The sequence below is a fragment of the Pyrgilauda ruficollis genome, unplaced genomic scaffold (assembly GCF_017590135.1).
Source record: "Pyrgilauda ruficollis isolate IOZ18807 unplaced genomic scaffold, ASM1759013v1 scaffold157, whole genome shotgun sequence".
Classification (NCBI taxonomy): domain Eukaryota; kingdom Metazoa; phylum Chordata; class Aves; order Passeriformes; family Passeridae; genus Pyrgilauda; species Pyrgilauda ruficollis.
In genome coordinates, this window is record NW_024514432.1 from 46,431 (window position 1) to 72,998 (window position 26,568).

The following is a 26,568-nucleotide window of genomic DNA, read 5'->3' on the forward strand; positions in this document are numbered from 1 at the left end:
ACAGCTCTCACAGCCCCAAAAGTTATGGGGGGGAGGATTCCCAGTGCCTCTCAGGATGGAGCACACCTGGGAATGCCACAGCCAGGAGGAGTGGGCACAGGGCACAGCCACTTGCTAATTACACCCACAGCTAACAGGGCACAAATTAACACATGGGAAGGACCTTGTGCAGGGCCACAAAACCTAAATTGCAACTGAGAATGTTTTGGCTGGAGCAGGGTCCCTTCTGGGGGGTTGAAAGCTGAGCTTTCCCTGAGCCCAACTCCCTTTCAGAGAGGGCTGGGAGCTGAACAAGGAAAGATTTCCAAATTCCTGCAAAACAAACCCCATCACTGCCCTTGCCAGCAGACCAAGGGCTAAAGGGCAGACCCAAAGGAGGTGGCCTGATGTCACCCTCTTCTGAAGTCCCAGATCTTGGCCAGGTCCTGTCAGAAGAGTAACAATGGGGCAAGTGGTCTTCCCTGGACCCTTCTCGTTCCCTCTGGGACAGCTGGTGGCTTGAAGTGTTCCCTGCTTGCTCCACTCCAGGAGGATGAGCCCAACGTACCGCTGGCCTGGGGATGGGCTTCTGGGGTTTCTTGGAGCCCAGCTTCTTCATGGCATTGTAGTATTTCTTCTGCTCTTCTGTCATGAAGATGTCTTTGCCTCCAAAGTATAAAGGGAGTCATTGCTTTTAGTCTCAGGAATTCTCTTCTGATTAAGTGTGTCTGACCTTGTCCCTCCCCACCAAGTGTCTCCAGCCCCTCAGAGATCCTGCTGGGAGCAAGGTGTCCTCTCTGTGTCCTGCAGACCCTCCTCAGCACCATCAGTGTGCTTGGCCCTGCCCACCCTCCTCCCCTGCTCTGGGCTGGCAGTCCTGAGCTACTGGCTTGGAAGCAGAAGTTGTGTCTCAGCCTCGTGCATGGGAAAATGATCCCAGGGTGGGAAAAGAAAATAAAAGTATGGCCTAGGCAAGAGAAAACACAGCCTCCCTTTGCTTCCTCCCTTTGCACCCATAAATTACATCCTCTGTGACTGCTGTGACTGGGACACAAAGGTCCACGTGCTGTTTGCCCAGTGCAGGAAGCCACTAATGGACAGGAATCCTGGGATCCATTCTTGTCCCGGGCATGGTGGCCCTGGTCCCATCACCCACTGCTGTGCTGGCCCCCTCTAGCCTAGAGCAGCACCTCAAGAGCCAGGAGATACTCATCTTTTTCTTCTGCTGGTTGAAGTTGTCGATGATGACGCCGATGAAGAGGTTCAGGGTGAAGAAGGCACCGAAGATGATGAAGATGACGAAGTAGATGTACATGTAGAGGTTGATCTCGTACTGTGGCTGCTCTTCAATCTGGCCAGGAGAGATGGGAAATGTGAGGCTAACCCTGTCCCAAACAGGTGTCCCCAAGCCCCCAGACAAGGGCTTGTGGTGTTTGGACAGAGCCAGGGTGTGGCTGCTCCAAAACTTTTGGCTGTGTGTTCCCAGTGGGAGCAGCCACAGGAAGGGACATCCATGTGACACTGACTGAGGGACAAGGACATGCTGCCCCCTGATCCTACAGCATGGACTGGGGAATGGGAAAGGATGTCCTTTGCAGTGATATTAATAAGAAATGAGTTTCTTCCCAATAATCAGTATTCCAAGGGCTGAAATATATCTGAGAGGGGAAAGGAAAAGTGGATTAATTTGTCACATCAGCACAGCTGGGTGACAGGCCAGACAACCCTGGACAATGCTCACTATCCCAAGGAGCATCCCTTAATCCTGCTTTGTGTTTGACCAGACACACCCCAAGGTGACCCCATTGGCTTCTCCCATTTTGAGGAAAGCTCTTGACAGAACAGGGAGGGTTTGGGTTTTCTCCCAAACCAGCTTTGCCCCAGGTGGGGCAGAGGCTGAGGGATTTTCAGAGGGTGATGAAAGGGTGCTAAAAAAAGGCAATGAAAATCACCCCTTCAGGCCTGTAGGCGCGTGGGGTGACCCCCAGTGTAACTGGAGAACAAACCCCTGAGAACTGGAGAACTGTCCCCTTCTGCTGTGGGGGACACTTTTGTGGGTGGATCACAGTAGGAACAGCCTTTGCATGTCACTCTTCAAACACTTAGGGTTTTTTAATAACTCATTGAACCTCATGCTTGAACACTGGCTGCTCTGTTCTCATAACCCACTGATTGCTCAAGGCAAGCCAGGTACTTTCTCCAGGATGGGATGAGCTTTCCCAGCTAGAGGGGTCCCAGAGGACATCATGTCACAGCAGGCAGAAGAACGAGCCCTCCAGGCTGGAGCAGTGGGGGCAGAACAGGGATTTTGGCCCCTGGAACTGAAGCTGGGTGGAGTAGATTCAGCCCCAGCTGTGGGGCAGGTTGGGAGCCCAGTGTGGGGCCAGGCTGCAGGTGACAATGACATGGGTGACACAGGGACACATGGCTGCCCTCTTTGAGGCTATCCATCTCAGCAGGGGGATGTTGTGGCTGCCCAGATGCCCCAGGCTGGGTTGGACAGAGCTTGGAGCACCCTGGGATAGTGGAAGGTGTCACTGCCCACGGCAGGGGGAGGCACTGGATGGGCTTTAGGGTCACTTCCAACACAAACCACGCTGGGATTCCATGATCTGATACATTCTGGGGGTTTCTCCACCCTGTAGCCCATGTCCTGGCTGAAGTCATGGGTGGGATGCAGCACCAAAAGGCACAGCCAGGGGTGATGCTGTAGCCAAGGATCCATCCCAGCCTCAGCTCTGGGCTCCTGTTCCCAGGCTGCCAAGGGGAATCCACCCTGGAGTCAGCCCCATGTCCCTGCATGTCCCCTCACCTCACGTGAGTCCACGGCTGCGTACATGATGTCCATCCAGCCTTTGAAGGTTGCCTGCGGGAACAGGAATGGTCAGGCTTGGAGTCTTTTCCACCACAAAGGATTCTGTGATTCTGTGACAGTGAAGAATGTATTTTCTGGGTATTGTTTGCGGCTGGGAAGAAAGGGAAGGTGATGGGTGCGTGTCAGGGGTTTGGCTCTGAGCACTCTGGCTTCTCTGTGGGAATGGCAGGAGAGGAACAGGGGTTGAATCCACAAGAAGAATGTCCCAGAAATATGAAAATTCCCAGGTGAATATGCATGGACCATTCTGGGCCTGAGGCTGCCACTGACCTTCCAAAACACCGCTGCAAACAAGGCAGGGAAAAGAAGGAATTGACACTTTTCTCCCTGCTGCTCTCTTTGAAGTCATTTTCCCAAAGGCAGAGCTGTGCCAGAGCCAGCTGCCTCCTTTCCAGTCCCAAACTGTGCCACCTCCATAGACCTGACTTCCAGATCCTGCCTCTGCTTCTGCTGAATTCCCATCCTAGCGAGGTGGGGGGACCACACTAAGTCTTTTACAGGGTCTCCACTGCATCTCTTACAGCCTTTTGCTGCTGATTTGTTAAACAAAAGGTCTGCACATTTTGTTTCCTGAATCTGATGGAACAACAAGGCTGAAGAGGAAGCTGAATTTAGAAGCAGGGTGATCAGTGGGGGTTGTTTTCCGATTCTGCAGCCACCAGTTCCCCTGGATCTGATGGGAGTAGCCCCAGCCTGCCCAATAATGGAGCCCACATCTACATTTTTGTCAAAGCTGTGGTGAGCAGTTCCCCTTTGCTGCCTGGCCCAGCTGTGGGGAGTTCAGTGGAACCCGGGTGCCTTCGCCCCCTGCCCCCAGGGGACACGTGTGTCCTTTTTCCAGTTGTCACCCGTCCCACACACAGCCCCACAACCCACGGCTGGAGCAGACTGAACTTTCCAAAGGGGTGCAGGGGTACCACAGAGCCTTCCCTCCTGACTCCTACACCCCGTGCTGGGCAGGGGCTGCTCTGCAGTCCCAGCCTTGGTGCTGCTGCACCCATCTATGCACCCATCTGCTCCTTGGTGAAACCTTCACCTCCCATCTTCTACCCCGTCCCTTTTCCTCTTGGCTAGGAGTTTCCCTCTTTTCCTAAGTGTTTTTTTTGGTGTTAAAAACCAACTTTGGAGATAAGAAACAGCTAAAAAACCCCATCCCCCATCAGCCCTGATGCTCATCCCACCGCCCTGCTCCACGAGTCCTGGATGGTGACACCCGATGTTGTGACGTACCACCTGCAGCAGGGACAGGTATCCCAAGCCCACGTTGTCGAAGTTGACCTTGACGTTGACCCATCTGACCTCGTTGGTGTGGAGCAGGGCCATGCAGTCGCTCTTGTTGTTGACCACGTCGATGTCGAAGAGCTCCCCGGTGGTGGTGTTGACACACCTGTAGTACTTGCCTGCGAACAGGTTCACCCCCATGATGCTGAAGATCAGCCAGAAGATGAGGCAGACGAGCAGGACGTTCATGATGGAGGGGATGGCCCCCACCAGGGCGTTCACCACCACCTGCAAGGAGAGAAAAGACCTTGGGGGACCTGCATGGGACCTTCATGTCCCCATGCCAACCTTGCCCCCCCCCCCCCCCCAGCAGCACTGAGTGAGGTCAGACAGGACCTTAGCATTGATCCCACCAGTCTGGAGCCCCTGAAAACCAGCTGGGATGTGTGTGATGCAGAGGACTGCTGAGGGCTCTCATGTCCCTGTCAGGGCCAGCAGCACACGGGGACACACTTACCCTCATGCCCTCAAAGCGGGACAGAGCACGCAGGGGTCGCAGAGCCCTCAGTGTCCGCAGGGATTTGATGGCTCCCAGCTCAGAGTATCCCAGCCAGTTTGCTGTCAGGCTGACCAGGGACACCTGGAAGGAGCAGCCCAAGTGGTCAGCAGCACCTCAGGTGGAAACATAGCTGCAGCTCCTGCCCTTTGCTCTCTCCCCAGTCCCTCAGGCTGGTGATCATCCTCTAGCCCTGGGACACGGACACTGAGTCCTTGGGGTCCCTGGTGACCAGACACCTCAAGGGTCACAGAATCGCAGGATGGTTTGGGTTGGAAGGGACCTTAAAGCCCATCCAGTGCCCACCCCTGCCATGACAGGGACACCTCCCACTGTCCCAGGCTGCTCCAAGCCCCATCCAACCTGGCCTTGGGCACTGCCAGGGATCCAGGGGCAGGATGACACCTCTTGAGTGTGAGGGTGGAATTGATGTGGGGCACACACAGGACAGATTGCTCTGTCATGGACCATTTGGGAGACCCTGTGTCCCTTCACAGCTCTGCTGGGCCTGGTGGAACTGCAGGGGCTGTTCTTTGCTTGGGTGTAAAACAGAAGGGTTTGAAAGGTTCCTGCAACCAGGAATGAAGTGTTCCTTCCTGTGGGAGACCATTATTCTGAGTATTGCTATAAGCCCTCATTCCACAGCCACCCCTTTATCCTCTAAAATACAATCTGGGTTCATTTACAGCAGCCCCTAATGCCCCAAGCCCCCTGACTTGGCCCTGCTCAGCACGTACATCCACAATGAGGAAATCCAGCCAGCACCAGGCATTGGTGAAGTACACCTTGAAGCCATAGGCCACCCACTTGAGCAGCATCTCGATAACAAAGATGTAGGAGAAGACCTTGTCTGCGTATTCCAGGATGGTGCGGATCACCTTGCGCTGCTCGATGTAGATGTCCTCGAAAGCCTGCAAGGGGCACGGAGCTCTGTGACAGCCACATCTTCCACGGGACCCCATGGAGCTCTGTGACAGTCACATGGGACCATGGGACCCCACGGAGCTCTGTGACAGTCACATCTTCCACGGGACCCCACGGAGCTCTGTGACAGTCACATCTTCCACGGGACCCCACGGAGCTCTGTGACAGTCACATCTTCCATGGGACCCCACGGAACTCTGTGACAGTCCCATCCTTCCACAGGACCTGTGGCACCCCAGAGCACACCCTTGCTGGCATCTCCCTGCCTTCCAGGGGGGGAGATGCCTCCCCCTCCTGTGGACACACAGCCCAGAAGCTGTTGAATCATCCAGGGATGCAAACCTTGGAGGATTGCTGGGACCTGAGCTTTGCTTCTCATCCAGGTTCAGAGGAACAGAAGGTCCCCTGATCCCAGCCTTCCTCCCAGCCCTGCTTTCCAGGGCTCAGGAAGCCATGGACCATGGCTGGTCCATGAGCACCTGATCCACGTGGGGTCCAGCTCCTGCTTGCCAGTCCCTGTTGGCTTTGTGGGGTTGGACCCAAAGCAGAGCTTCACTGAAGCCAAGGTGCAGCTGCATCCAACTCCCAGGTGTCTCAGCTCAAAGCCCAGGACACCAACCCACACCCTGGGATGCTCTGGGAGGACTGAAAATGCCCTGAGGAGTTTGGGGGAGTGCCACACCCACGTGTTGAGTAAGCACTCGGAGTTAGGGGTGTGGTGACCAGGTGCTGCACAGCTGGGGGAGCACAGCTTTCAATTCCTGCACCAGCTACAACCTCAGACATCCCCAAACCACCTCAGAGCGAGCTGCAGACATGTAAAGTGTGTCTGAAAAGCCTCTCAGTCCCTCTGTTCTCCTTCCCTCTCTCTTCACCTGCAAACCTGCAGAGAAATTTGTATTTCTTGGGTTAAATCCAGCCCAAACACTCAGAGAAGAGCACCAGGCCAGGCCAACACTGATAATGAATTAAATTGATTTAACAGAACACCCAGGTTCTGAGAGGGGGCACCAGGCACTGATGGAGATGCTGAACAGCAAAATAAAAACCATGAACTGTTTGTCAAGCACCTCCTGAGAGCTGGTGCTGGTGAAATGAGGAACCACAGGAAGCTCAATAAATGGCTCAGATGGTTCATAGTTGGCATTAAGAGCAGCAGTGGGGGCTGTAGGCAGTGGCATCCCCTCGAGCCATGGACCACAGCCTGTGGGTGCTGGTCCAGGAATGCTGGGGAGGGTGACCAGGGCTCCTGGAGGATGTTAGAGCTGAGCCAAATGGAGTTTGAACTCAAACATCTGCCCACAGCTGGATTATTCAGCACAGGAGATGCCCAGAGCCAGGGCTCTGTCCCCTCCCTGGGCTCCCCCAGGCTGGGAAGCTGCTGCAGGGCCCTTGGGACAGGGGAAAGGTGGCACCTACCAGTGCCCCACTGCTGAGGAGGATCATGAAGACGATGAAGGTCTCAAACCAGTCGTGCTCCACGATGCGGAAGCAGGTTTTCCTGAGGTTCCACCAAATCTTCCCCTTCTCACTGGTGATGTCCACGTAGAGGCAGGGGAACCTCTTCACACAGCCTGGGGACATGGGGAGGGTCACTCCTGGCCAGGGTGTTCCCACTATTCCCGGTTTTGTTGGCATTTTAAACCCTCCCTGGTGGAAGCTGGACCAGGATCCTGCTGGGTTTAGGTGGGTGCACGAGGGGAGCTCCATGGGGATCATCTCTGGGGTGGTACAGGAGGATTTGGGGCCGAGCTCAGGGAGCCTGGGGGTCTGTGCTGCAAGAACTGGTTGGCAGTGGCCCTTCCAGCCCCATTTTCCCCTCTCCACACCCATCTCCCCTGTCCCTAGGGTCCCCAGCCCTGCTCTGCCCTTCACCTTCAGTGAAACACTCCTCGGGCTCGTTGCCCTCCTCAGCCTCCTCTGCCACCTCCTCCTCCTCGGGCGCGGGGGGTTTGTAATCCACCGTGCTGCACACGGACGAGGCGTTGTCGCTGCACAGGGGGTTCTGCAGAGGGACAGCGACTCAGGCCAGGCTCCTGGCCTTGGGCTGCCTCCAGCCATGCTCCTCGTGCCCCAGAGAGCCCGGGCAGGACTCCTGGGTGGTGGGACCCCCTTGTCTGGGGGATGCTCCGAGTCCCCCTCCCGTGGACACACAGCCCAGAAGCTGTTGAATCATCCAGGGATGCAAACCTTGGAGGATTGCTGGGACCTGAGCTTTGCTTCTCATCCAGGTCCAGAGGAACAGAAGGTGCCCTGATCCCAGCCTTCCTCCCAGCACAGCAGCTCCATCTCCCATCCACCTGTGCCACCACCTCAGGCTGATTTTCTCACCTCCTCCTCTTCCCCCTCTGTGTGTCCCCATCCAAGACTTGCTCTGCCAACCCCCCTTGGTGCAGAAACCCAAGCAGCTTCTCCTCTCTCCTCCCTCTGCTCAGCTCATGCTGCAGGGCCCTCAGCCCGAGGTTCACCCCAGTTCCAAACCTGCATCCCAAATGCCTCTCTCCAGCTCCACCCTGCTCCAGAGCGCAGCTTGGCTGCCTTCCCAGACACCACTCAGCAAGGCCAGAGGGGCTGATAACAAGAGACAACCTTGGCAAGTCCCTGGGACTCTTTTCCTCTGGTTTTTTTTTTGGCTTTCTGAGAAGCCCTCGTGCAACACTTAAGGAGCAGATCCCCAGTCCTGCCTATCCTGCCTGGGAGCAGCAGGAACCAGAGGGTCCAGGATGGGTATTTCCAGCACAGGAAGGTGTTGGCTTACATGGAAGGAGATAATTCTCCCCTCAGGCTGCTCCTGCTTTTGGTAATCCATAAAGGAGCTGCTCCATCCTCCAAAAACCAGGGAAAAGGCCCTGGGGTAAACTGAGGCACCGTCACTGCCCACAGCTTCAGGGGCCACAGCCACATCTCTGTGAGAAGACGTGGCTCTGGGGACCTTTGGGGACAGGCAGGAGAGGACACAGCAGCAGGGCTGGCACCAGCTCTCAGCTGGTGGCTCTCAAGGACCACTGGGACCACCCTCAGTCTGGGGGGAGGGACAGGAGGGCCAGGGGGATTAGGGAGGCTCAGCACGGAGCCAGGCAAGCTGTGACCCCAGAGAAGGACACACAGGAGCCATCTGCCTCCAGAACAGCCTTAGAAAGGGTCAGGGTGGGGACAAACCAGTGCAGCTGCCCTGGAGAGGTGGGGGAAGGTCCAAAAGGGCCTTGGGTGGCTCAGGGAGCCCAGGAGATCTGTGGGTGGGGCTCAGGGCAGGTTCTGCTGGGTGGGGACAGGGATAAAACCCATCCCTGGGGGCTCCTGAGCCCTCCCACACCTGGAACCAGCAGGTTTGGAGGGCAATTCCCATCCCACACCTGGCACAGCATCTCCAGCCTGCCTGGGGCTGCCCACCCTGACTCACCCCATGACCCCAAAATCCACAGCCCTGAGAATCACAGAATTGTTCAGGTTGGAAAAGCCTTCTGAGTGCATGAGTCCAGCACTGCCAAGGCCACCACTGACCATGTCCCCAAGTGCCACATCCACAGGGTGTGTCTGTCCGAAATTTCCCTCATTCTTTGCCTCCCGATTGTTGTGAAAAGACAAAAATTGGGACCACCGGGGAAAAGAAAGATCCTGTTCTGAAATCTGGGTCAGACTGTTCCACCAAGCCACAGGTGTGTTTGCTCACCCCATGGAACACTGCACATGAGAAGGGACACTCTGCCCTCCTTTGCCTGCATTGCTTTGCAGCACTGGTCCTGGAATTTTCCCCACCTCCCAGCTTGGCTGGACTTTCTCTCTGGAATCACCTTTTGGTGGTCCCCACGAATTAGACCCTCCATTTACCAACATCAACCACCGTGACAGATAGACTGAGAGGGGAAAAGCCTCTCTCTCAAGGACTGAGACATGAGACTGTATGGAAAAGCTCCTCCTTTCTTCCCCAAGGACTGAGGCTGAAACCCTTATCGCAGGTGGGGGGGAAGGTGTGTGTGTGGAGGCCAGCTGATGTTTGCTGACCACTGGACCAAGAAGACAATGGTTTTTGCCTACTGCTGCTGGAATTTTTGTACCCTTTTTCAATAGACTATTCTTTATTACATTTGATTTGAAACATATCCCCTTAACCCAATCAAAAAATACTATAATAGAGGTTAGAGCTGACCAGCATCTCTGAGATCTCCCCTGATGTGAATACACAGGCTTTGTCAACTGGACTTCGAAAGACTTCATCATCTCACGTCTGGTAGCTATAAACCTCCTTTCTTTTCCTCCCCTCTTTTTCCTTATTCTTTCTCTTTTCTTCATTCCCTTTCTCCCTAACACATTTTCCTGTGGTCATTCAATAAAGGTACATTTGTTTTTGATTATCACTGCAAAACCCCCTTGTCGTGTTGATTTTTTGCACCCTAAGATCAATAAAACAGACCATCATGAATCTTGTCCTCGAGGACAGATCGTGACACACGGCTTTTAAACCCCTCCAGGGATGGGGACTCCTCCCCTGCCCTGGGCAGATGTGCCAGGGCTGGACAGCCCTTTCCATGCACGGATTTTCCCTAATTTCCAATCCAACCTGCCCTGGCCCAGCCTGAGGCCGTTCCCTCTCCTCCCGTCCCTGTTCCCTGGAGCACAGCCCGACCCCCCGGCTGTCCCCTCCTGTCAGGAGTTGTGCAGAGCCACAAGGGCCCCCGAGCCTCCTTTTCTCCAGGTGAGCCCCTTCCCAGCTCCCTCAGCCCCACTGACAACACCCCTGTGCTGCAGCAGAGCCAGGAGCATCTCAGGACACATCTGCCTGCCCAGCAGGGTGGGATCCCCATGGGAGAAGCCCCTGGAACAGCCCTGAGCCCTGCACGGATTCTGCAGAGCCACTCAGGGGGGAGCCAAGGGGGTGCATTAAAAACAGGGGCTCTGCCCAGGCAGGGGGAATGATGGGCTGAAATTTATAATGAAATCACAAATTATTTGGGTTGGTGAGAGTCTCAAAGACCATGTAATTCCACCCCGTGCCATGGCAGGGACACCTTCCACTGTCCCGGGGCTCCAAGCCCCGTCCAGGCTGGCAGCTCCTCCCTGCTCTGAATTGCGAAGAGAAACCAACCACGAGACTCAGAATTGTAGCTGCGATGATCCTGTCCCTGCCATTTCCCCGAAAAAGAGCTTTTCCTCGGAAAGGAGCTGCTCTGGGGGTGGGGAGGACTCACCGGGCGGTCGGGGCCGTGGCGGAGCGGGCGCTGCGCGGAGCTCTGGCTCCCTCTGGAGCTGATCCCGGCTGTGAGCGCACCGGCACCAGCCCCGGGGCAGCGCAGGGCTCCCGCCCCCAGCGCCTGAGTGCTAGATTAAATAATTGTCATTTCACATTGTGAACACGGGCTGCGAGAGCTGGGGGTGCTCAGCTGGAGAAGGGGAGGGTCTGGCGGAGCTCAGAGCCCTTTCCAGGCACTAAAGGGGCTCCAGGAGAGCTGGAGAGGGACTGGGGACAAGGCATGGAGGGACAGGGCACTGCCAGAGGGCAGGGCTGGATGGGAGATTGGGAATTAGGAATTGTTCCCTGGCAGGGTGGGCAGGACCTGGCACAGGGTGCCCAGAGCAGCTGTGGCTGCCCCTGGATCCCTGGCAGTGCCCAAGGCCAGGCTGGACATTGGGGCTTGGAGCAGCCTGGGACAGTGGGAGGTGTCCCTGCCATGGCAGGGGTGGAATTACATGGTCTTTGAGACTCTCACCAACCCAAATTGTGATTTCATGATGAATTGCAGCCCATCATTCTCCCTGCCTGGGCAGGGCCCCTGTTTTTGATGCACCCCCTTGGCTCCCACCTGAGTCAGTTTTGACTGGATTTAGGCACCAAACCCAACAGCTGAACTGGTATTTACTGGTTGAGAGGTGCCCTTTGCCTTTTCTGAGCTCAGTTATCCCATGCAGTGTTTGCAGGGGGTGCTCTCTGCTGAACACCTAAAGCCTGCTCTCCTAAAGCCCAGGGTTTGGCAGTGACAGGGGCCAGCCCCACCTTTCCTCCTGTCCCCCTCTGCACCCCAAATGCTAAAATCTCCCTGTTGCCCCAGATAACATTAAATAATCATGATTGTCCCCTCTCCTTGCCTTACGTTGTGCCAAGCTGGGTCCCTGTCACCGTGCTGAGCTGTGAGGAGCCTGCAGGGGGGAGGGAGGTGAGAGGCTCTGCAGTTTTGGGAGCTCTGCTTCATTTTCCAGCCTTTCCTGGGCTCCCTGTGCAGTCCCATCCAGGTGCCTCCTGGACCTGGCAGGGCTGCTTGGCATGGAGCTTTCCAAAGTTCCCTCAGCTCCTGGAACACGTTTGCCAACCAGTCATGACAAATCCCTGCTCAGAGCTGTTCTATTGTCCAGACAAAGCCCCTTCCCAGGCTGATGCACCTGCTCCTGTCCCCATCAGCACCTCCAGCTGCCCCCTGTGTCCCCAGGACCTTGGGCTGAGCAGTAATTTCTCACCACACTATCACCCTTTTGTGTCCACTTGGGTCTTCCCAAGTTTCTTGTTGCCCTGCCACCCTCCCAGTGGACCCCAGCAGTCCCCTGGAGAGCAGGCTCAGCTGTCTCAGCTTTGGATCCCCCACCCCTTGCTTCATGTTCACCCCTGCTAAGCTCCTCCATCTGGTCTGGGCCCCGCCAGGATGATGCTTCCAGAGGCATTAGCAGTGGATCCAATGATAGTGCCATCAGCAGATTTCCTGGCATCGGGTTCCTCTGGGATGTCTTTAACCCCAAACGGGCACTCTGACCCTTGCACTGCCCCTGTGCTGCCCTCTGGCATCAGCAATAACCCCCAGTCTGACCCAAACCAGACAAAGCCCTGCTGGGACTCTCCCCTCCCACTCCAGATTACACTGGGAAATGCCAGCTTGGAAAATGTCAAGTTTGGCCTGTGCCATGCCCTGTGGGAAAGATGAAAGTGACCCAAACCAACATCACTCTTTGGGCAGCACAGCAAGAACAGGCCAGTCCCAGTTTTGGGGTGAAACCCTTCCCTTCCACCTCCTTGCTGACCTTGGTGGTGTCCTCGGTGTCAGACTGGGTGCTGGTCTCCTCGTAGAGGTCGGACTCCTCAGAGGCGATGGGGACCTGCACCGTCAGGTTGGGGTTGTTGATGAAGTTCATGTGGTCCAGCTCATCCATGAAGATGTGCTCCTTGCCCGTGATGCCATCCAGGTACCCTGACTTGGGCTCCAGGGCCGTGTCCACGTGGTTGAGCACGGAGTTGTCTCTCTTGCTGGGGTCCTGCTCTTCCTCCGGTGCCACCTTCTTGCCCTTCCAGAGGCGGCGCAGCAGCGCCAGCAGCGTGGCCTTGGCGAGGGCGATGCCGCGCGTGATGCGGCCGATGGCGATCTGCAGGTTGTTCAGCTCCCCGTCGTCGTCCGACGCCGCCAGGCTGTCGGCGCTGAAGGAGCTCAGCAGCAGAGCCAGGAACAGGTTCAGCACCTGGGGGGACAAAGCAAATGCCAGCCCTGAGGTCCAGCGGGTCCTGAGCCCCAGGATTTCCCTCTGGAGCTGCAGGGATCACCGGTGGCTGTGGAGGAACCCCTCCATGGGCTCTGCCCTGCCCTCACCAGCTCTGAGGCCTGCAGAGGTGCCAGTCCCAGTTCCTGGAGGGCATGGACATGCTCCTTCTCAAACCCCCTCGGCTCTGATGCCTTCCATCTCACCCTGGGCTCCCACAGTCCTGCAGATCCCTCTGCAAGTGATGCCAGCCACAGTTTCAGCTCCTCTCAAGCTCTCCTGTGGATCTGTGTGTCCCTTCCTTTGGTCTTTTGGAGCTCCAGAAATCCCATGGGGGACTCCCCAAGGCTCTGGTGCTTCTCCCCACCACCCCCAGGGAGGCAGCTCAGCTCTTGTTGCTGCCCCTGGATCTCTGGCAGTGTCCAAAGCCAGGCTGAATGGGGCCTGGAGCAACCTGGGATAGTGGAAGGTGACCCTGCCCATGTCACAGGGTGGGGCTGAGTGCTCTTGAATGTCCCTTCCAACCCAAACCAGTCTGGGACTCCATGGTGCTCTGATTATGTGCCTTCTCCCCAGAATGAAACCTCCCGCTTGTCCTCTCAGCTCTCCCTCTCCTCTTCCCTGGCTTTGGTAGCCCAGACTCCCAGCAAGCTCCTGAGGGTCTCCCACACCCTGGGGCCATGGAGGAGCCTGGACTTGGCTGTGACCTCATCCCTGTGTCCTGGACACTGCTCTGCTCCATCAAAGCCATGTTTCACCCCAGCACGAGCCAGTAAATGCTCTGTGTAACTCCAGGCATGGGCTCGTGTGCTTCCCCTTCTACTTCACCATCCCAAAACGTGACCGGAGCCCACCACAGCCTCTCCTGGCACAGCTGGGGCTGCTGCCTGCCAGGAGCCGGGAGCAGCTCGGGAGCAGAGGGGTGGGATGGGCTCCCCCGCGGGGCACAGCAGGGACCGAGCCAGCCCACAGCTGTCGGTGTTTGTGCCGAGCTGCGCGGTGCCAGCAGCGCATCTGAGACGGGAATTAGCTGCTATCCAAGGACACTGCTGTTTTCACATGGCTCATGCCATGTGCCTTAAACCACGTCTTTAAATAAATCCCTGCGGGCCCAGCAGGCGAATGCCCCCGTTAGGCACCAGTTACAGTTAATGGGCGCCGCTGGCTTTGTTGGACAGGACTCCGTTACCTTGTCACCCGACTGACTTCCTCCCTTTTCCCTGAATAACCCCAAAGGAAATGCTCAAAGTGTCATTAAGAGCAAAGGACGGGTCACCTTCTTCCTGCGTGAGAAACACACACCTCCCTGCACGGGGAGCCTTGGGAGCCTCTGGGAAGGGCTCCAGGGCTCGGAAATACCTGAGGCACTGCCAGGAGAGCCTGGCAGAGAGGAGGAGGGCACAGAGGGCTCTGGCCGTGTTTATGCTCCGTGTTTCTCTGCTGGGCTGTAAATGGAGCCCGTGCAGGAGCTGCAGAGCTGCCCCGAGGGCTGGGGTGCACCTTTGGGAGGGGACAATGGCACCTCTGGGATGGGGACACCTGCACCTCTGGGATGGGGACACCTGCACCTCTGGGAGAGGACAATGGCACCTCTGGGATGGGGACACCTGCACCTCTGGGAGAGGACAATGGCACCTCTGGGATGGGGACACCTGCACCTTGGGGAGGGCTGTCACTGACCCCACCAGCTGAAATTGTGCTGCCCCTGTTTCTTCTGCCCTGGAGAGGTGGGTGGACTGTGCTGCTCCAAAAATGAGCTCCAGAAGAGGAAACCTCCCAGAGCCCCTTTTGGGAGGGCTCTGCAGGGAGCCCCATCTGGGATTTCCCGTCCAAACTCCTGCACTCCCTGCAGAAGGCTCTGGACAGGCACCTGCTCCTTACAGGGACCCTTGTGGATGATTTTCAGCCTGGCCCAGCCTTACCATCCCCTGGGAAGCTGGCATCACAAGCCTCTGCTGGCTGCTGGGAGATGGGCAGCGCGGGGGGCTCGGGCTGCTCCCCTCATCTGCCCAGCACCGCCCTGGGCAGGGTCTGCAGCCAGGGGCTCTCCCTTCAAAGCCCCAGATCCCTGGCATGAGCCAGGGAAGCCAAGAGGCACCCAAATCCCAACTTTCTGCCCTCAAAGTGGGACACTCCAAGCTGACCCGAGCCAGGGGCTGCTCAGGGTTTCTCCCCGGGCTCCTTTCAGAGCCTCCCTGGGGACAGGGGTCAGCAGCTCCCGGGGGCAGATAGTTTTTCAAAGCAAATTCCAAAGGGATTACACAACCCCGGCAAGTAATAGGAGCGAGTCGGCGCTTCCCTCCCCTGCCCTGCTCCTCAAGAAGGGAGAGCAGGGCCCACGCAGGCTGCAAAACAAGCTCCAGAGCTGCCAGCGATGGGGTTACCAAGTTTAGAAAGGATTTCACGCTCGCCTGGAACTCACAAACCTGCAGCTCAGGCAGCACAGGCAGCTGGGGGGAGTGGGGAGGGTGGGGTGTAGGGTGAGGGTGAGGGGAGTAGGGGGTCCCACAGACTCAGGGAAGGAGGTTGGCCATCACCAGATGCCACCTGGAGCACGGTGAGGGCTGGGAAGGTTGGGGATCTGCAGGAATCTTGTGGGGAGGGCTGCTCCCAAAAGCACCTGGAGCAAAAGGTGGGATGGATGGGTGGGTGGATGACGGAGGGAGGGATGGATGATGGATGGATGGATGGATGGATGGATGGATGATAGATGGATGGATGGAGCTCTGCCTCCATCCCTAATCAGGAGAGTGAGAAATGGGGCAGGAAAGCTGGAAAAGCCAAGTGGAGGACACAGGGCAGCTTGAAGCTGAGCTCTGTTTTATCCCAGAGTGGCTCCGGCCTCTGCCTAAAGCCCAATTGTGTTTTCTGTGCCTCGGTTTCCCCCCAGTTCCTGGTCTGGTTTCAGCTGGGGCTCCCTCAGGAACCATTCCTCCCTCTGTTTCACACAGAGCTGACACAGCCCACCCAAAGGGCCTGGGGAGGGAGGAGAATCCCTGTGCTCCCTGCAGCTCCAACCAGACCCTGCCACGGGCACAGCCCTGTGGAAAAGCTGAGCTGGACAGAGGCGTCCCCACCCCAGCACCCCCGTGTCCCCCAGCCCCCAGCCTCACCACGAGGTTGCCGATGACCATGACCATCATGAAGACGATGAGGCACATGGTCTGGCCCGCCACCTCCATGCAGTCCCACATGGTCTCGATCCACTCCCCGCAGAGGATGCGGAAGACGATGAGGAAGGAGTGGAAGAAGTCATTCATGTGCCAGCGGGGCAGGGTGCAGTCCACAGAGATCTTGCACACGCACTCGATGTAGCTCTTGCCGAAGAGCTGCATCCCCACCACGGCGAAGATGAAGACGATGATGGCCAGAACCAGCGTGAGGTTGCCCAGGGCACCCACGGAGTTGCCGATGATCTTGATGAGCATGTTGAGAGTGGGCCAGGACTTGGCCAGCTTGAAAACCCTCAGCTGTGGGGGGCAAGGAGAGAAGGGGAGTGGCTGGGGGTGTCATTGCCACAGCAAGGCTGTGCCACTGCCATTGCACCCTCCTGGGGCTGTTTGACCAAGGCAGGAGGGGTTAAACCCACAACTGCTCTCACTCCAACTTCTCTGAGTATTTAACTTAGTCTAATCTTTAACAGGGGCCAAGTTGGGCCCTCCCAAGCTGAGCTCCCACCATGAAGGAGGCTGGACAAGCCATCCCTGTCCCTGTCACCGCCCAGGTGTCCCCTGGCACGTACCAGGCGGAAGGAGCGGAGCACGGAGAGCCCCTGCACGTTGGCCAGGCCCAGCTCCACCAGACTCAGAGTGACGATGAAGCTGTCAAAGATGTTCCAGCCCTGCTGGAAATACTCGTAGGGATCCAGAGCAATGAGCTTCAGGACCATCTCTGCCGTGAAGATCCCTGTGAAGACCTGTGGGAAGCAGCACCCTTGACCACTTGTTCATACACCAGTGCTGAGCTGTGGGGTGGGGTGGGCAGCATCCCTCTTTTTTGGGGTATTCCCAAAGCATTTCACCCCTGCCAGTCCCAGTTGGGAACAAACTTCCCAGGTGCTGCCCAGTGGGGTGGTAAAGCCAGGCTGGGAATACTGGTGACTGATTCCTCTGGAGGGACACAAAGGTGAGTGTTGGCAGCTGAAAATTAAAAATAAAATTTCCTTGGCAAGGAGACACCTTTGGAATGACTGGGAAATCACAGGTGCCCAGCACTGGGAACTGGGCTGCTGCCAGGATATCCCTGTCCCTCCCTGAGCCCTGGGAGAGCTGAGCTGGGTTTTACACATTGCTCCTTTCCTGGGACCACAGCAGCACCTGCAGCACTGTGTCACTGCAGAGAGGGCTCAGCCAGGTGACAGTCGCCATCCCTGCTGCAATTCCACAGCACAGCACATGCAGAGAGCCTGGTGACAGATCTGCCCTGACTGGGGATGGTGTTGGGACAGGTCTGTCCTTCACGGAGCGGGGAGGAGCAGCAGGGAGGATCCTGCATCCTGGGGGGTGTCCCCACATGTCCCTCGCATGCCAACACACAAATGTTCTGTCCTGCTCCTGCAACTGCATCCCAGGGGATTGTCCCCACGTGTCCTTTGCATGGCAGCCCACAAACATCCTTTGTCCTGCTCCAGTATCCCAGGGGATTGTCCCCACATGCCCTTTGCATGGCCACACACATCCCCTTTCCTGCTCCAGAATCGCAGGAGATTGTCCCCACTGTCCCCAGCATGCCAGCCCCCACACATCCCCGGTCCTGCTCCTCCCAGCTGCTCCCTGCCCTGCCCTGCGCACCCTGTGGTGGGGCAGGCAGCTCCCACCCGGGCACGGGCAGGGGATGTGGGGCAGCCCCGGCTCAGGGGGATCTCCCCCGCCTGCTGCCATCCCCACCTGGCCCTTCCCCGGCAGATCATCCCCCGGGGATCCGCTCCCGGCTCGGAGGAAGCTCTGGAGCCGCCAGAGCCCGGCCGTGCCTTGAGCCCCGGCCCATTAATCCCCTTGTATTTCCTGAATGAAACCAGAGCCGGTCCCGCCCGCCGGGCAGCGGCGTCTGTCACTCCAGGGCTGCGCTTCAGAGCCCCGCAGGTGCCGGGGCAGGGCACGGGGGCAGCCCAGGAGATGGGAGAGCTCCCTTTCCTCAGTGCATTTCCACCGCTGCCAGGCGGCTCCCCCCAGCTGATCCATCCCGCTCAGAGATTTTGCCACAAGCTCCAAGCAGGAGCAGCCACTAAATGCACCTATAAAATCAGGTCAGCCGAGATTTGCACAGGACAAACCCCTGATTACTGGTAATTTTAATGCTGCATTGGTGCTTCCTGCTCAGCCGGGACCTGTTTGTTCCCACAGTCTGGAACGCCCTCTGCTCTGCCCCGTGGTACCCAACATTTCTGTGGGGACACTGTGGTGTCACCCAGGGCTGTGATGCAGGGGGTGGCTCAGGATGCACCGAGCCGGGCAGGGCTGCACAGGAGGGGAACAGGGAATGGTGGATCCCAATCCCATCAGTGCCCTTGGTCTGGGCCACCCCGGAGCCCAGCCCTGCGCAGGGAGGCTGTGGGCAGAGCCCTGCCGTGTTCTGTCAGCAGCTGGGATGTGTCACACAGCAGCAGGGGGATCTGCACCCCCGGGAGGGGTTTGAAAGGGGGCGATGGAGCTCCCTACCAGGTTCCCCACGCTCAGCACGTTCTCGAACTCCTCCGTCATGGGGTAGTGCTCCATGGCCATGAAGAGAGTGTTGAGCACGATGCAGATGGTGATGCCGAGGTCCACGAAGGGGTCCATCACCACCAGCTTGACAAACTCCTTCAGCTTCACCCACGGGCGGCAGCAGTTCCAGACCAGGAATGTGTGGGCGAATTTGTACCACCAGGGTGGGCATTTCTGGTGAGCTTCTTCCAGCTCTGAGGGTGGGAAAGGAAAAGTGTGGGATTATCTTGTCCTCACCTGGGTGGGCAAGTGCTGACCCTCAGGAGAACTTCTCCTGAGGTCCTGGGCCAGCTGTGGATGATCTATGATTTTAATATCATGGAATAGCCTGAGCTGGAAGACACCCACAGGGATCATTGATCCACCCCCCAACAATCCCACCCTGGGCATCCCTGGCAGTGCTGTCCAAACCTTCCTGGAGCTCTGGCAGCCTTGGGGCCGGGACCATTCCCTGGGGAGCCTGGGCAGTGCCCAGCAGAAGAACTTTTCCCAGTATCCATCCCAAATTCTCCTGGCACAGCTCGTTCTCTTGTCCTGTCCTTGGTCACAGGGAGCAGAGATTGGAGCTGCCCCTTGAGGTCTGACCTCAGGCTCCTCTTCTGCAGCTGAACAAACCAAGTTCAAACCAAGACCTCAGCCACTCCTCATGTGGCTCCTCCACATCCTTCATCATCTTCTTAGCCCTCCTTTGGACATTTTGAAAAAGATTTAGATCTTTTAGGTCTTTTTTTGTATTGTGCACCCCAAAAATACAGGGGCTTAAAGGAGGAGCCCCAGCACAGAGATGATGCAGACTTGGCCCTCCAAACTGGAGAGGGATGGAAAGGCAGATCAGCTAGGGAACTGTGGATCCAATCCTGCTCACGGCCCCTGGGCAGGATTTGAGGTGTCCCTGCCACGCTGAGATTGCCAGGACACCCAAGGGCACTGCTCTGGGCTGACCAGGGGGTTTCATGCCTGTTCTTGGGGGGACAGGGGACATGAGCTGTGGAGTTCATGGTGCTTTTTGCTGAAGCTGACACTGCAGCTCCTGGGAAGCTGCTCAGCAGTTCCCAGTTAGCTTTGGAAACTCCTCTAACCAGCTGCATTCCCATTAATTTGTGTGAGATATTGGATTATTGCCTCCAGGCATCATCCCAGTGAGCAGGGATGAAAAGTCTGGCTTGAGCATCACTGACCCCATATGGAGACCCCAGGGCTGGAGCCATCCCTTGTGTGGGGCTAGGAATTTGGGACAGCCACTGTCACCAACCCAGGCCCTCCAGCCCTGACCAGGACCCTCACCCAGCGGGCCATACCTTCCACAGCGTTGGAGATGACACTGATGGCACTTCCCACCCTCTTCTCCAGCCCTGGCCCATCCTGGTTGCCCACAGTGAGGTGGTTGAGGTCTGGCTTCTCCGGCTCATGGGGGTTGAACTGCGAGGAGAGGAGGGAGGGATAACGCAGAGTTATTCCATGCTCCGAAGGACAGAGCAGGCAGAAAACAGGGAATGGTCTGAAGAGACTTCTGAGTGCAAGGTGGGCACCCCAAAAAGGCTTGTAGGACCCAAGCCACAGCGAGGTGGGCACAAGCCTGGCCCCTCAGGGAGGTGGGCACCCTCAGGGATGGCAGGGGCAGAGCTGGCACCTACATCAACCACGGTGTCGGATCTCTGCAGGGTGATCTTGGGCACCACCTGCCCGTTGCAGTCCTTGGCCTTGTCCTGGTCGCTGTTCACGTCGGAGTCGTGCCCCTTCCCGGCCACGCTGCTGGGCAGGGAATTGCTGCTGGACGAGCGCTCCTGCAACTGCACAACCCCGGCCCTGTCACCCCTGTGCCCACAGCCATGGGGACATCCACAGTGGCTGAGGGCTCCAGGGGCTGGGAAAATTCCTTCCCTCCCTGGAATGGTGGATGGAGGAGGCTTGGAGCAACCTGGGCTAGTGGGATGTGTCCCATGGCAGGGGGGACTGGATGAGCTTCCATGTCCAACCCAAGCTGTCCTGGATTTCCAAGCCTTTTCCTTTTCCTTTTCCTTTTCCTCCTTCTCCTTCTTTCCCTTTCCCTTTCCTTTTCCCTACAAAAAGTTACCATACAACAAAATAAGAACCCCCAATACCAAACATACACAATACAGCAAACACCATTTTATAACCACCAAAACTACTGGCCTCCCACTAAAATACCACCTCTAACCACTTCTGTTATCACAAATAAAAAAGAATTACAGTTTTACACAAAATTACACTAATTACAGTTTTCCCTTTCCCTTGCACACCCTGCACTCAGCTCTCCACAGCTGAGTTAGGTCTGTTCAGATTTGGTCAGGGACAATAATTCCTAAGGACAAAATTGAGCAAACCTTGGTTCTTCAAGCAGAAAACTTTGCCCTTTGCAGTGAGCTCTCATCCAAAATGGCAAAGAAGCAAAGTCCTCAAGGCTCTTGCTGAAATGTGAAATGTGACCTCCAGGATTTTGGCACTTGCACTAAATGTTGTATTAACACATTTCCATTGCATGCCAAAAAAAAAAAAAAAAAAAGGTCTTTTTTGTCTATTTTTTTTTCTTTTCAACAGTGATATTAAAATTTGAAGTTTATTACATCCTCTTGCAGCACTGAGGATGACACAGTGGAGTGGAAAATTCTATGTTCTCACAGCACATTGCTGAAATCCAGGACATTTTCCACCTTTAATCATGGGATATGAAATAGATCCAAGCCGCCACTTCTTGGAGGTGCTTTGCCCTCACTCTCAGCTTAATTGCCTCTGTCTTTTTCCTTTCTCTGTGTGACTCTAATGGAAGACATCCCTTGACAAAGCCTTTGGGCACTTCCTTGGTGGATTTGCTCAGGGAAGGGGCTCAGCACCAGCCCAGAATCCCCAACCCTCAGGCAGGGCTGGCTCAGACCCTTCCTGCAAACAGCAGCAGCCAGAGAGGGACAGGCCAGGGGATGCTGTAGCTCTGGACAGATAAGAGAGATAAGAGGCTCTGGAGAGAGTCAACCATTGGTTTGTGCCTCTCTACACATGAGGGAGGTGGTGTCCTGCCCAGACACAGAGATTTTCAGGGATGTCTCCTGTGGGTGTTGCTGACATGGACCAAAAGGACGGTTAGAGCTGGAAAATGGCTGGGCAGCAGCACCAGAGGCTTTTGGCCATTTTTTTATAGGAATATTGTACTGAAAAACATTCCCAAGGACAGCAAAGGGGTGAAGGGGTGAAGGGGTGCCATCCTGGCACCACAATGGGACATCTCTTGTCCAGGTTGTGCTTTGGCCAAGCAGGGCTGGAGGTCCCTTCCCACCTGGTGTTCATTGGATCCCAGGTGGTTTGGGTGGGAAAGGACCAGAAAGACCATTAGTTTCCAACCCTCCTGCAATAAGCATGGACACTTCCACCATTCCAGTTTCCTTGGATCCCATAAGGACACCAGGACCTCCCTGGTGAGGCTCAGGATGTCTCGAGCCCTTGGTTGTGTCCCCAAAGCCCAGGGTTTGCTGCCAGACTGAGCTGTGCTGCCCCATCTTCCCTGAGTGCTCCTTTGTGCCCTGGTGACACCGAGCTGGGCTCCTGCCAGCCTTCCTGATGTGCTGCAGGAGATCCTCTGGAACTTCTGAGGCCTTTTATGTCCCTCACCTCCTCCTCCTCTCAGACATCCCTGTGCTGCTCCTCTCTGCTGCTTCCGAGTGCACCCTGGGTTGGGATTTGGATGTGAAAATTTGATATTTTCAGCCTTTTTTGTCCCCACCCATGATAGTATCTCAGTTTTTTCATTCAGATGTGATGCCCAAAATAGTTGCTCCATTTTTTCCTCTACTTCCTATGGACCAAATGGAGTTTTTATTTAGATTTTACACCATGCTTGCTGCTGGCCTCCATTTCCTCTCCCTGTCCCCAAAACCTCTCATTTTGGCCTCCACTCTTCCAACTCACCAGCCTTTCCTGCTCCTCTTGCTGCTTCTTCAGCTGCTCCATGAGCTGTTGGAATTCCTCCTCCTTCTGCTGCTCCTCCAGCATGGTGGCGTCGTTCTGCTCAGCATAGGCCATGGCCACCACGGCCAGGATGAGGTTGATGAGGTAGAAGGAGCCCAGGAAGATGACCACCACGAAGAAGATCATGTAGGTTTTCCCTGCTGCCCGCAGTGTCTGTGGGAAGAGGTGGCAGGGATGTCACGATGTCACTTTGGTGACACTCCCAAGAGAAGGTACTGCCCCTCCTGATTGTGGTAGGAGGGAAATATTTTGCTCCTGTCTTTTCCAAGGGTTGGTCATTGCACAATGGACCTTCCTGCAGGCCCTGGCACTGGGCTGGGACTGGTGGGAGGCAGAGAGAAGCCCTGTTTCCTGAGGTTCCTGAGGGCTGGGAGTGATGGAGGTGGGACCAATATTCCATTACTGACTCGCTTTGCTCAGCCCCCACCTTCTCAGGGCTCACCTTCAGGACAGCATGGTCCTTTTCTGACTCTAATCATCTGGGCAAGCCTTCCTAGAGGACAGGGTGTAGGATCCCTTTTATCTGGCCTCAGGTGTAGGATCCCTTTTACCTGGCCAGCCTCTGGAGCCAGGGTCAGCTGGGGCTTTGTGGTGTCTCCCTAGAGGAAAACTCAAGGGGGGGACAAGTGACCTGGCTTCTCCTCCTTATCCTGTCCCTCAGCTGGAGCCAGAGGTGCTCTGGACAATCTTATAAATCCCTGATTTCCCATGGCAGCACCCTGGGAAATACACTGCTCTCCCATGTTAGGGAAGTAGTAAATGGACCATCCCCACCTCCACTGATGCTGGCTGGATCCACAGACCACAGGAGAAGGACCCACAAGGTTCCAGGCAGTGACTTTTCACCTCAGGGGCAGCCCAGAGACGGGAGGAACCCTTGCTCAGGGGTGGAGGGGCAGTGCCTACCAGCTGGAAGAGGTTCTCCCAGAAGTCCTGGGTCATGAGGCGGAAGAGGGCCAGGAAGGCCCAGCTGAAGGTGTCGTAGCTGGTGTAGCCATAGTTCGGGTTCCTGCCGGCCTTCATGCACTCGTAGCCCTCGGGGCACTTCCTGCCAGGGGGACAGCAGGGATGAGACCCTGGCATGGCCCCGCAGCCAAACCCATCCCTAAGGGAGGGGGTGCAGCAGGAGGACCCTCCCCTCCAGGATGGGACAGGTGGGATGCCTGGACTGGCAGCACCTGCCCTGTCTGATAGCTGATGACCCCCAAAGCTGACACAGGCAGGAGGCTCAGACTGAGACCCCTCAAGCTGATAAATTTGGGATGCCTGAGCTGATTCCAGCTGAAGCTGATACAGTTGTGATGCCCAGACTGGTCCCCTCGAGCTGGTACCATTGGGATGATCCAGCTGATACCCTCAGGGTGGCCTCCAAGCTGATCCACTGGGGTTCCTGGACTGTTCCCCTGCAGAGCCCCATTCCCAGCCCCATCCCAAGCACCAGGGGTCCCTCGAGCTGTGCCAGCTCCCTGTGCCCTCCCAGGGCTGCAGAGGGAGGGGGTGTCACTCACCCAGCGTCGCTGCTGTTCCCGCAGAGCAGGGCATCCAGGGCTCCCTCCAGGAAGTAGTAATTGGCTTTGCAGGTGGGGAAAGGGCAAGGAATAAAAATCAATGAATAAATAACTAAATAAGCACAAACACTGATTTTCAAACTCTTGGGTGCAACTTGCTGTCAGGGAAATTCCTTGAATCCCAATGAAATTTGTTGACTTCCAGTGTCGGGGCACGTGGTTATCTACTCTCTGTTGGCTTTGTTGTTTGTCTTGGCTCTGTCTCAGGGAGCTCCTGGGATTGTTTCATCAATCCAACCAGGTCCCTCCCAAGCCTGGAAATCCCTCTGGATCTGGCCAGGGCCAGGCCACCTGGAGAATGGGTTAACACGAGGTCAAAGGCTCAGGGCTGGGCTGTTTTCCCAGGAAATCAGGGCATTGGCAGGAAACACCAAGCATGGGGCATGGCAGGAGTTCCAGGAAAACCTGGGCAAATGCTCCTGCTCCATGGCTGCAGCTTCTCCTGCTGCTCCCATTGCTGGTGGGGACCCCAGGGGTCCTTAGAGCTCTTCCTTAGGGCTGCAGAGCCACAGGAGCTGCCAAGCAGTGCCACCACAGTGACCTGCCCAGGGACACAGAGGAGCAGCTGCAGACACCCACAGTGGATGTGGCAGAGGGCAGCTGGAGCCAGTCCTGGACATCACCCAGCACAGCCCTCCCAGGATTCTGGGGCTCCCTGGATCCTCCTTGGCCCTGCCTGCCTTCTTGCCATGGGGCTTCTCTTTATCCTGTGTGGGCTCAGGGGGGAAATACCCTGTTTGTGCAATTCCAGGTTTTTGGGCTGGCCCCAGCAGCTGCCCTGCTGCACTTGTGGCCTTGGGCAGCTCCTCTTTGCTTGGAGCTCATCAGATCCTATGGATGGAACTTGTCCCCTACCAAAACCTTCCTGTAATGAATGCTGGAGCTGATTGTTGGGACAAGAAGCTCAGCTGTGACCCATCCTGGTCTTCTGAGCTCTGCTGAATGTCCTGAATGACATGTAGGGCATCCCTGTGAGGCACCCTGCAGCTCTACCAGGCAGGTTTGCTGGATTTTTACATTCTTGTGGAGTTTAAAAACTCAAAACTGAAGAACAAACAAAAAACCCACCACACTTCAGGCAAAATTTTCAAAGACGGGATAGGAAAGGAGAAAGGTAGATCTTCCTGAGGAGCTGTGCTGGTCCCACCTCTCCCTCCCTCTCTCCCTTTGGCTTTTGTGGTGTTGCATAAAGGGTTCATTGGGCACTGTGCTACTTGGAGAAGGATCTACATAGTGAAAAGTGGCTTCAAAATGTCATTCCTGCATCTTTTCCTCTGGTTTTCTACCCAAAGTTTCACCTGCTCCTCAAGGGTTTGGTCCCCCTGCTGTGACCACCCTGATGGCACATTGGCTCTGACCAGCAAGTGGGAGATGGAGACGCTGGTCCATCCAAACCTTCCTGTTGTGAAACCATCCTGGAAGAGCTCATCTTGCCCAAGTGGACCTCATTGTCCCTGTCCAGGGGGATTTGATCCCATTTGTGCCTTCAGTGAGGACGCACAGCCTGTGCCACCACCAGCCTTGGCAGGAAGGTCCCTGTGAGCAAAGCTTGGAGTGGCCAGGAGGAGCAGGAAACTGAGGATTGAACTGGGGTGAGAGGTCAGAGGAGAAGGAGCTGCAGGAGCTTCACCTTCATCGCTGATGTAGGCCTCGAAGTCGAAGGTGTCGTTCCCGGTGAAGTTCCCGGTGAAGTTCCCCGTGAAGTTCCCGGTGAAGTCATCCATGAAGTCGTAGAAGGTGGAGTTGGCCGAGGTGTCGTTGTCCAGCCCCAGATCCTGCAGGAAGGTGCTGTTGGGGGGAGGCCAGCGCACACACTTCTGCCGGAGGTTGCCCATGAAGAGCTGGAGGCCGATGAGGGCAAAGACGCTCAGGCAGAAAACCGTGAGTATCATCACGTCCGAGAGCTTCTTCACCGACTGGATCAGAGCCCCCACGATCGTCTTCAGCCCTGGGGGGAGGTGCCACCACTGAGCTGACTGCTCTTGGTTAATTTGTGGTGTCCCCAAAAGGGGCTGGCTATGGTGGGGACGTGTGTCACCCCCAGTGAGCCCCCAGTGAGCCCCCAGCTCTGTCCCCACTCATGGCTGGGCCCCCCACAGCTGTCACCCTTGGGCTGGTGCTGGTGACTTCCCCATCCCAGCCTTGGGATAGCCAAACAAAAGCCCACCCCAGCCTGGCAGCCATAAATTCCTTTGCATTTTCTTTTTTCCCTAAATCTGGTATTTTTTTTGTACCAAACCACTGGAGTGAAGCACTTCAGGGTGGGACATGGAGAAGCTGGCCCGGCTGTTTGATGCTGTGCACCTCTCCCAG

At 56.4% G+C, this 26,568-nt stretch overlaps 1 protein-coding gene across 1 annotated transcript in view; it reads right to left on the bottom strand.

Annotated features, from left to right (window-relative positions):
- SCN4A (sodium voltage-gated channel alpha subunit 4) overlaps nt 1–26,568 on the bottom strand; it is a 45,991-nt gene that overhangs the window by 4,319 nt on the left and 15,104 nt on the right. The window contains exons 7-24 of the mRNA XM_041461879.1: nt 25,886–26,203; nt 24,196–24,259; nt 23,594–23,735; nt 22,628–22,840; nt 20,344–20,499; nt 20,008–20,128; nt 18,665–18,903; nt 16,750–16,923; nt 16,121–16,477; nt 12,558–12,989; nt 7,431–7,560; nt 6,975–7,129; nt 5,369–5,542; nt 4,593–4,715; nt 4,085–4,363; nt 2,792–2,845; nt 1,193–1,330; nt 548–652 (exon numbers count right to left, since the gene is read on the bottom strand). Of these exons, the coding sequence (XP_041317813.1) occupies nt 548–652; nt 1,193–1,330; nt 2,792–2,845; nt 4,085–4,363; nt 4,593–4,715; nt 5,369–5,542; nt 6,975–7,129; nt 7,431–7,560; nt 12,558–12,989; nt 16,121–16,477; nt 16,750–16,923; nt 18,665–18,903; nt 20,008–20,128; nt 20,344–20,499; nt 22,628–22,840; nt 23,594–23,735; nt 24,196–24,259; nt 25,886–26,203 (3,374 nt within the window). The remainder of the gene's footprint in view (nt 1–547; nt 653–1,192; nt 1,331–2,791; nt 2,846–4,084; nt 4,364–4,592; nt 4,716–5,368; nt 5,543–6,974; nt 7,130–7,430; nt 7,561–12,557; nt 12,990–16,120; nt 16,478–16,749; nt 16,924–18,664; nt 18,904–20,007; nt 20,129–20,343; nt 20,500–22,627; nt 22,841–23,593; nt 23,736–24,195; nt 24,260–25,885; nt 26,204–26,568) is intronic.